A 10,836-nucleotide genomic window follows, 5' to 3' on the forward strand; every position below is an offset into this window, starting at 1 on the left:
CCCCCCCCCTCCCAGTACAGCGCGCAAGGTGACTTCTCGCGGCAGCAGTAGTCGCGTCTCACGTTCCGTTCATGCGCGCGTCGTCACGTACTCCGGCTCGCTGCAGCCGTAACGCGGACTGATCTAGTGCGCGGATCGATACAATCGTTGATAACTTCACTCGCGGACGTCGTAGCGACTTGAGACGAGGATCGTTGGAAAGGGGAAATTACTGCGCTTCCGATGGATATGAAATCATCCTTCCTCGAAACAAGGGACAGTAATTATGTGAGTACGAAAGACATCGGTTTTCGTGTCTACGATAAATTGAATGTTATCAACCTCTGTCAAAATTCAATGGGAAATATTCGCTCGGATTTGTAATGCGAAGCGTCAGTTACATATTTTCAACGGATGTAGAGCGCAATTCGAGAGAAAAGCGAAATGACGATGACCTTTTATCCGGCAGCGAATACATATTGCCGTAACGCGTCGAAGTTAAAGTGACTAATGAATTTAGCTTCTCGCTGGCGACGATACATTAGCCGTTTCCGTTTCAATAACACGTCTTAGCTGCATACTTCTGTCGCTATATTCTAGCTCCTGCGGCTTTCCCCGCACGTATTCGCCTCTTTTTCTTAGTACCGTTATAACGTCAGGTGAATTCAGGTCCCGTTCCTATATGCGGCGATAATTCATATGTTCTTCCGTGATGATAAAAACGCGGTGATGGTCGTAACGTTCATTCTGCCGACCCGCGCGGCATCGAGAATCGAACTCCTCGCAATTACGCCGGTTTCAATCGTTGGCTTCGAGCAGCGCGCGCGGATTTCTTGCGCGACTGCTCCGACAAAAGACAATTGCATTCACTTCGTCGGGTCCGCTTCGATACGCGATTCTATCCCCATCTCTGCCCGAAGCTGATAACACAGTCGTCGATCGTATGACACACTGCGACAAAAAAAGGAGCGCAAACCGCGAAGCTGGGAGCGAGCGATTTAAATTAGTAACTGTCGGAGTCTTCAAAAGAAATTCGGCCCAACGGCGCATGAAAAACAGAGCAGCGCGACCGACACAGCGGTATAGTAAGGGTAAACGGCTACGTGCGCTGCACGGCTATTTAATTTGTGCCGGCGGCGGTGGTGATGGAGGCGACGGGGACGGTGGGGAGAGCGAGCGGCGGTGGTTGAGGCAGGGGCAGGGGTGGTGGCGTAAGGTTACGCGGGTCTCTCGCTCTTTGAGGTCGGTGGTTGATGGTGGTTGGTTGCCTCGCTCCGCGCCGGCTGGTGATGTGGGCTGGTGTTACGCACTGAAGGCTACTGTGGAACGTAGCCCCTGAGCAAGGATATAGCAAGCACAGGCGAGAGGTACGGGAGGAAGGGGGAGGGGGAGAGGAGGTGATGGGATCAGTGGAAAGAGACGGTGAAGTAAGGTCCATGTTCCGCGGTGATGGTAGTCTCGCGTGCGGGACGACTTAAATCGAACTCACCGGCTGTACATCACGCCGCATCTTTTCGCGAGTGTATTCTTTCAGCGAGAAAGATACACGTCTCGTGTGCGTGTCTCACGCATGTTCACGTGACGTTACTCGGCAATACTCCGTTGGGCACTCGCGAAACCTAATCTTATTCGCAACTTTTCTCTACCTGAGTAAGAGGGCGATCCCGCAATGAAGTGATAAATTATGCGGGGGGTAATTTTTTCCCCCAAACCGCGATTATTATTTCAAGGAGGAACGGTTATTTTAGATACTCACGTTTATATATACTCGTGCCTTTTGTGCTCAGTTTTTCAGTGTGACAAGCCATAGTAAGGGTGGTTTTAATATTCTCTAAACGGGAACGCGCTTAATTACACTGAGACGCCACTGGAAACCGCGGGAAGAACATGCATTTTTAAAGAATATTGACGTTATATACTCGTTCAAATATCGGATATTTGCTGGCTTCTTCTTATTTGTATCTTTTTTAGGAGAATGAGAATTTTTAATATAGCATAGTAAATGCGAGGACAAATTTTCTTCCCTCGAGCATATAATAATTATACACAGTTACTCTAAGGAGAGTAATTTATCTTCTCTTTCCTCTTCCACGCGCTTGTTCTTATCGCGTATTTAAATTTTGCTGCAGTCGTAAGGACGCATGGTTTTCCAGCAAATACAACGTTACTTGCTCAGCCGTCAAGTCGCGCGTCGTCGTTCTCCGCGTACATTTGTCCTCGAGCGACAGATTTGTAGTACAGCTTAGCGCGCGAGTCATCAGACAAATAAATAAATCTTTTCCAGTTCAGATCTATATATGTCGAAAGAAAAGGCGAGCGATGGAAAAGGATTCGCGTGTAATTTATCGCGGCTGGGCAGACGCGCGCACAATGTCTCACCTCGACGTTCTCTCTCCCTGTCCCCCGTCGATACCTCGAACGATACTCTGTCGGGCGATCTCTAACTTCATATTTCACTTCCATCGAATAACCGGCGAAATTGCAGTGTGATACGGGCATTAGGGTACGTGCAATTTCTCCTGTATCCGTGTCTTCGTCAGTATGCGTCGTCGTATCGTACTCGCGGGCGTAGAGCGAAGGGGATGCCGGCGCGCGCCGAGGGTGGCCGGTCGGCACCGAATATCGTCGAGCGCGTCCGAGGACGGTCGAGTCGCGCGAGTGTCGGAGGTCTACCGCGGGAACTTAACGCGCAGCTCGAAGGACCCGGTTTAGTCTATCTGCAAGCGCTCGACGCGGCGGGTGCTGAGGGGTTGCGCTCGAGGCAGGGTTGCGTGCGTGGTTGTACGTCGTCTCACATCCATCCCCCTTCATCTACCCGCCCCTATACACGTACACGCGCGTGCACACGTACATACTTGTCCTTCCATCCGACTTGCTCGACTTTGCACTCACTTATGTTTATATTGGTACACAGCCGGAAGCCGGACAGGTGAATCAGCTCACCCTCGCGATGAAGCGGGAGTGGTAGATCCCTCTCTCATCCTGGCCATATATACCTCTTCCCTCCTGCTCGCTCACGTACTCTTCCCCAAGGAACCCGACGACAATGACGGCACCGTCGAGGATCAACGTAAAGTCGCGGAAGAGAGAACTCGCCAGCGATCGGCCGTGCACGAACCAGTCGGCCCACGTGGATCGTGGTCTCGTGTTCTCGTCACTGGCACCGTTCGCACTCGTCCTCGTCCTCGCCTGGGGTAAGTCCCATTTAACCCTAATCGCTGCGCCGGTGCATTATCGAGTTGCGGATCTCTCTGCCGTCGAATATCGCTCGTTTACTGGCAATATTAACCGCGATTATGAAGCGTGCTAGCGGAGAGCGTGGAAAGATATTTTGCTTTTATGTTACTTTGAAGGAGCGGGTTAGTTATCCTTCCGCTCTGCTACTGAGAAGGAGTGTATATTTTTTTACGGTTATTTCCACTTTTCTTCTGTAAAATAGCGGATAAATTCGAGTAAAATAGCACGTCTTTTCCTGAGAACCCAATGGAACAGCAGACAGAAATCGATCGACCTAGAGTCATTTTTACGATTATACAGCTCATTGAAGAATTCATTTTCCAAAACTGTTACAGCATTATCGCACCTTATTATTATGCGAATGAACCAATGAAATTTACATAAAGTTTGATACATTCATCATTCGTATCGTTTATTACAGCATTACGCGTGGTAGAGGTATCATTTTGATATTTAACTAAATAATATGTAACATCGAATTATGTCGGACCACATAAATATTTGATACGTTTTGTAATAATGCGAATTGCAGTTTTAATAAGACACTCGGAATAGCAACATTACGCGTTTGTGAGTTGCCTCGTGCAATATCTAGTTTTGCAGCCCTTCGGTTTTGCAACACACACGCGGGAAATCACGCTGGAAACAGATCTGTTACATTGAAACAAAATTCATATTTCTACTTTGTTGTTGCGTTATACCGTGCTACAACAATCGCCCATTTACGCGCGCTTTTTTTCTCCTCGCGAAAACTTTGATATGTGTTAACTTACCGTCGGGTAGAGTTTCACAAAACACACACAGAGATCGATGCTCCGCACTCGTGAAATTAAATTTTGCAGAAGTATCTTGTTGTGCGAAACTAGATATTGATCTTACGGTGCGGAAGATAGCCGCACGTTTACCGTACGATCGCGCAAACCGAGCTCTACCGCGGCACCGTTTAACAAAGTGGAAAGGACAATTGTTCGCGCGACGATAATCGCGATGCGCAATGTAACGCGAGAATCGTGAACTGCGGGCCACCTGCAGATCGGCCGCGTAGCACCGCGGCGAAATCTATTTCCGCCATTTCCCGTCGCCATTGAAGTTCAGTGTTGTCGAGATTGCAAAGCCAGAATATCAAGTGTCTTATTACACGCCTCATTGATCGTGGAATTCGCTCGTAACAACGTTTACATAGGAAAACTGCGAGGGGCGTGTGCGAAAACGCGCCGAGCGCGAATCTGTGCTCTCTCACGTTCTCAACCGATATTAAAATCGGAAATTACGGGAGCGGCGCGGATGGAACGTCACCGCGCGCGTCGTTGATAATTTCGCGCGTCTTATCATTAATAAATTTCGCGCGAAATGGCATCGCTGACGAATTAACCGCGTTCGCCCGTTACACGCCGATCGCCATGACGTAAGAGTAATTTACCATCGATTGGATTAGGAGGCGAGTTAGCCGGCGCAGAGTAAAGAGCACTTCTAGAATGCGTCAGCCCTAGAGTGTCTAACAGCGCTAATCGATCAAGTGCTTTTAGTCATAGAGTAATAATTGGCAGAGGCGAATAATTAGTTGTGTTAGCGCGCGGATATCGCGAACATCCGATCGATTACGAGCGATTGTCGATGTTATCGCGAGAAAATATCCCGGCCGACCATGCTGTTGACGTTTGTTTGTTCGATTTTTTACCAATGCCAATTTTTAAACGTACGTGGAAAGAGAGGGAAAGAGAGGAGGGAATTTTATTATATTTTGGAATATATATATACAAACAAATGTATATACACACATATATATATATATGTATAAAGGGTGGGAAAGAGGAACTGTCACGTGCAGAGCACACATATCGTATTTCGGGTAGCACATTATACGAGAAAATATATATATATATATATATATATATATATATATATTTTATTATATATTATATATATATATTTTCTTTTTATTATATATATACATATATAATTATATTTTTTGTATGTATGCTGTGCTAGACACGGCATATATGTGCTGTGTTAAATTTGGATATTACATGTGTCATATATATATTTTTTTGAGTTATATGTTCTATATGCGAGTTACGTATCTTTCTTTACGAGATACCTCGTGATGATTAGTTTTCTCCAAACATTCCGTAAATAATGTGCGTTTCGTGACAAAAGTGCGCAAAATAACTCTTTTATCGTTACGGTGAAAATTTAAGATGTGTTATTTATAATAACGACCCACATAGAGGGAGAAAAGAAAAAAGGAAGAGTGAAAGAGAGAGATAAAAGTATAGTGGTGGAAGAGGGTGACGAGATACGGAATGGAACAAGTGGCGAGAGAGATACAAAAGAATCCACATCCCGGATTGTGTTCTATCCAAACGGTTCGGCCTTCTCTGACTCGCCTCCGTTCTGGTCGTGGGTTTATCCTTATCGGGTGCACAGTGTCGCATAAATCAAAGTGTTTATTCAGTAGCCGCGTAGAGTCAGGCGGCGAGTGTGCGAGGTAGGAGGGGCTTACTGTACGTAAGCTCCTCGCTAATAATTTGCGACCGCCGTGCTTCTCCGGCCCGCACTCGAGAAATATCACGGAAGCGTACTCTTTCCATTTTCCCGTCTTTTCCGGGGATATCCGGCGCGGCTCAGGGGTAGATGTTTATCTTTTTCAAGTCTCGCCGAGAGCCCGATTCCCTCCTGCCAGTTATCCGAAATTATCCGATGTTGGCCCCGGGGCTGAATAATAGGATTTCGATGTTTGGGAAATCTCCTTGAAAATGGCCGCCTCGTAACGAGCGGATAGGTGGCTTCACACCGCGAACTATATCAAAGTGATATAACACAAAAGCTCTTTTTGAAGAGGATTCCCGGCGAAGTTTAATCCGCCGATGCCGTGAATAAGCCCGGCAGAGCCGCGTTTAGTTTCTTGGCGAAACTTTTACGTAGCGTACATTAAATTAGCTTCCGCGCGGATAAGATTATAAGCTATATCGACAAAAGACGGCGCCCACGTCTGGTCCTACCCTTCTTCGCCCTCTTATTCAGCCCGCTTCTCTCTCTCTCATTCTCACTTCCTAGTCCGCCACGGTCGCGGACGAGAAAGATAATTCGACACAATGTTTAATTACGCCGCGTAATTAATGGTGCACGTACGTGAGCGTACTCCGAGAACGTCCGTTCATCCATTCAACCGCTGAGTAATCCTTCGGGCCACAATGGATCTACGACATGGAATGCGCCAAACCGTCGCTTACACGGGTCAATTTATCGCCACTCTCTGGATAGAAGGACAAGACGTGTCTTCCGGGGCTCGGCTTGTCGTGAACGCCTGTGCGCGTAACGGTGCAATGATTTTAAATCTGCGCCTCGCGTTCCATAACGGAGATGGAGTCGAGGGAGAATAGCGAGAGAGAGAGAGAATTTTCTCGTTGCCGATGCTTACCGGATGCGAGGCGGAATTTGATTAACCTAACCTAACCTAACCGTTATCAAGCATATTATCCGTATCGTCGGTTATTGCGCCTTCCCCTTGGTTAATTATTGTGTCATCAATCACGCGATAATTGACCAAGAGGAAGACGCTGATGGATTCTCGATGTACCGCCGGAAAAATCGATTCGGATAATTACTAATAGCGCGTGCATTATTATTAACTAAATGGAAGCACAGGACGTTACAAAAATCCGTAATCCCCCCGTCGCTGGACATCGAACATTAATGTCCGCCGACGCGCAACTGGAAATTGGGCTGCGCCCACGGTTTTATCTTTGTTGAAAAGGGAAAAAAATATTCGAGCTAGCTCGGCTAGGAGAGACAAAAGCGGCGAATAATCATCTTGACGGACGATTGCGATCGATCGCGCAAGTCAAACGTTCCGAGGAACGCGAAACGTCGCGTATCACGCCGACGGGATTGGACGGTAGTGGATGGTCACCGCGCGTGGCCGGCCGTTCCATTTCTCTCGCTATTAATCGGAAAAGTGTACAAAGAGCCGCGTGCACATGGCCGCCTGTTGAATTTGCCTCGGTATAGCTGTCGATACGCGCTGCGTACAGCAGAATTGAAAATAACGCTATTGGAACGACGGTATCTAATCGGAAAGCAATTATGAGCCGTTGAGGTTAAGCCGAGCTACGTCGTACGGTCGCCGTAGTCATTGTGGCTGTTATAGCCGACGTCATTTCTCCGCTGGCTCCGATACTTCGATTTAAACTAAACTCGTTTCGAGACAAAATAGAATGCGCTCGTAGCGATGAGTATCCTCACTATGGTCGCTGGTTTAATTAAATTTTGGGTTCAATGAACTTTTTAGCGCGCGTCGTGTATTTTGAGCTCGCTTTTGAATTTGTTTCTATACGACCGCGTTCCCGTGAATAATAGCATATACATTTGTGCATATAAATACACTCCAAAAAAAGCTGCAAGATATTATTTCCTGTAGTGCCATATTGTATCTTTACACCTACAGGGTGTTCCTCTATTGATGAGGTAGAGAAAAGCGTCTTAATCCGAAATCTACTAGATACTATTCTAGTCTTTTTTGTCTTTTGTATCAAACGGAGTATGTATTTACTTGAAGTAGGGTCTTACTAGAAGAAATTTTTATTAAGAATATGACTTGTATCGTAGATGAAAGACGAAATTTTCTAGTATGAAATTCTAAAACACGAAATTCTAACTTTGAGAATATTGTGCTTGGCGTGTTCCCCTTTTGATTCTATAAGAATCCTCTTGAGGCCATATATAAGAGCATATATGTATAAAATCCTGTAGGATTCAGAGAATACCTCAGAGGGTACTGCTAAACATGGGATTCTATTTTTTTACGTATAAATTTGTTCGAGTAAGACTTGAAGCCCTCATTTTCCCGAACATGCGACAATACGGGATAATTAAGTGGAAACGTCAACTTAATAAATAACGATATATATACAATCACAATTAAAGAAATTCAAAAAATATTATTTGATTGTTTTTGAATTTCTTTCATTGGTCAGCGTAGAAGTGTGTCAGTCACATTTAGGTAATTGTCAGATATTCTGTTGGGAATACGCTACATCTTGCAGCCGATATGTTGCAATTTCTTCTCTCCCAACTTCCTCGCGCTACTTCGTATTTCTCTTGAAAAATCGCTCGCAGATGAAAACAGAGAGAGAAATGGGAGGACGGAGAATAAGTAAAGATGAAGGCAGATAGAGAGAAAAAGAGGAGCACCGACATGGAGTCATAGTGTTCCTATGATATAGATACCGTTCCACCATTTCTTTTTCTTGCTGGTGCTGTCGGTGGAAGCGCGCGACTGTCATCGGCAGTATTTAGTTTAGGGATAGCGCAGCCTGCGGGGACGCGGAGCCCGGAATAGAGACGCGGTAGATAGAGGGTAGATAAAGGAAGGTGAGCGACGTAGGAAGACGCGGAGGGAGGGGGAGGGGAGAAGGCAGAACGAGCGGAGAGAGAAGAAGAAAGTACGGCGAACTCTTAGGAGCTTGCAAACGCTCGTCGTCGACTTCGGGTCACCGCCGTCATACCACCACAATACAACCCTATCAGCCACGGCTGAAACCACCCTACCAGCAGCCTCGCCGTTTCATTCTTCTGCATCCACCGTTCCACCCAACTCCTCTCCAACCCCCGCCCCCTCTCCCCGCGCGTCCGCGCACCCCAGTCGCGCCGTCGCGACTTCGTCCGCTGCTCGTTTCAACGCTCGTTTCCACCAGAACCTCTCGTTTCTCCGTCTTTTCGCCAGTGCGCGGCCTATAACGAGTGTACCCTCTATCCAAGGCGTTACGCTTCTGCTCCTTTCTTTACCCTGCGACTCGCTCGTTCTTGCTTCCCGTCCCCTCGTACCCCGCGCCTTTATATTTCTCATCTCGGCGTCCTCCTTCTTCCTCCGCCGGCTGATCCTCTCTACTTTCTCCCTTCTCTCTTCTCCGTCATTTCCACTCGCATTTCTCTGCATCATGGGAATAAATGAGAAGCACACGTCAAAGCAAGAAGGAGAAGAGAGAGAGAGAGAGAGAGAGAGATAGAGAGAGAGGAGGAGGAGGGACAGAAAAAAAAAGAAGAACGTCTTCTTTGTTGTAAGCAGCAGCTCATGGCGCACTGGGGTTCGTTGAGTTTTTCTTGAGGTAGACGTCGTCTTGTGCGGACGTCTTCGTCTCATCCCGTCCGCGTTTTCTCGACGAAGATCGTCGAGTCGTTTCGCGGCTCGGTCGAGATTAAACGCTTCGTTTCCGCGCAGTGTCGACTTTGAGAACGGTTACTCGTGGAACTTTAAGGATTTAGAGTTCACCGTCGTTACTCGCATTTCGTGTTACTTTTGGTCCGTAGGAATAAAATTCATAGAGAATCGTGGAAGGTTTGATTTGCGGCGAAGTCGATAACTCAGCGCCACGACGCAGCTCGCGATACGAATCTCTCTCTCTTCTTCTCTTTATTTTTTGCGAGCAGATGATTAAAGAGACTACGTTTGAATGCGTGAATTATTTCGTTTATCCGTGCTACGTTTGGTTTCCCGTTTTCCGCAAGCAAGTGAAATTTTCAAACATTCCTGCTGAATCGTTCTCCGGTATGAGCGGCGTAGCGTCTCGGAGCATTCAATTCCCTACGTGACTGTCGTGCATATCGCGCACTTCTGACGCGTGTCCTTCCAATAGTTTGAGTCGATGATGTAGTCAGATCATACATCCCTGACGAAACTTCGCATAGCTCTTCGTGAAATAGTCGTAGTCCCCGTTAATCCGCAGTAATATGACAATCAAACTCAGCATATGCGTGAGTCTTTGTAATATAACGACAGCTGCAATCGATTGCTGAGAGTTCATCCTGTGAGGAATAATGCAAATTTCCTTCATCGATAAACGAGATGCGTTTTTAAAGTCAATTGCAGATACGCGGCTGTGATCAGATCATGATTATTTGACGTATAAGTAACCATTCTTTCAGAGATAGCAGAAAAAGTAATTTTCTAAACATATTCTGTCAGATACTTGTCTTGAGATGATAAAAACAGGAAGCACCTGATGAAGCATCTAATGTAGTGCAAAGCGAAAAATGTACAAAGTTATTTTGGCCATTTAGGAATCGATAAAACAAACTTGAAACGCCATGAATTGGGAATAGTGTGTCCACGGAGAGCGCGCGAAGATGGCACAAAAGGATTAAGACAGAGGGGGAGAGGGAGAAAGAAAGAAGGGGATGAAGGAAAGCGTAACATGCACATTGCGAGCGTTTGCGTAAATAAATTCCAGTTTAAACGGCTTAACGTGTATCGCGCCAGGTACGTCTGCAGCCTTGTTAAAAGACGTTGCGCCCGAGGGAGTAACCCGAACGAGGCAACGGAATGACGAGGAGGAAATAAGAAAGACCCCATGCGGGTCTGGTAGCGGCGGCGACGGTAGTAACACCGGCAGTAATAAAACGTGACGGAAAGATGGCGAACAATAACGACGCTGCAGGTAGCGCGCTGGATATCTGCCAGCTGAAATTTCGCGAGCTAAACGAAATATAGGGAACTTAACGGGTGGGCGAGCGGGCCAGATCGAAAGGGGATAAACGCGAATCGCTGGTATTAAGGCCGATAGCTTAACGCGCGTAAGTACGAGGTACCTGCCTATAAGCCGCAACTTTCCCCCCCCCCCC

The 10,836-nt window shown here is 46.8% G+C and overlaps 1 protein-coding gene across 9 annotated transcripts in view; it reads left to right on the forward strand.

Annotated features, from left to right (window-relative positions):
* The window catches only part of LOC116840792 (Down syndrome cell adhesion molecule-like protein Dscam2), a 123,635-nt gene that overhangs the window by 6,627 nt on the left and 106,172 nt on the right, over positions 1-10,836 (forward strand). For 7 of the 9 annotated variants that reach the window (XM_032807984.1, XM_032807985.1, XM_032807981.1 and 4 more), the window contains exon 1: positions 2,701-3,173. In XM_032807984.1, the coding sequence (XP_032663875.1) occupies positions 3,026-3,173 (148 nt within the window). In that variant the 5' untranslated portion in view covers positions 2,701-3,025. Of the gene's footprint in view, positions 1-69; positions 268-2,700; positions 3,174-10,836 lie in introns of those variants that run through there. The other 2 variants (XM_032807978.1, XM_032807980.1) reach the window with 2 other exon arrangements.

This window comes from Odontomachus brunneus, unplaced genomic scaffold (assembly GCF_010583005.1).
Source record: "Odontomachus brunneus isolate Ranch 3 - 2012 unplaced genomic scaffold, Obru_v1 Obru_scaffold_011, whole genome shotgun sequence".
Classification (NCBI taxonomy): domain Eukaryota; kingdom Metazoa; phylum Arthropoda; class Insecta; order Hymenoptera; family Formicidae; genus Odontomachus; species Odontomachus brunneus.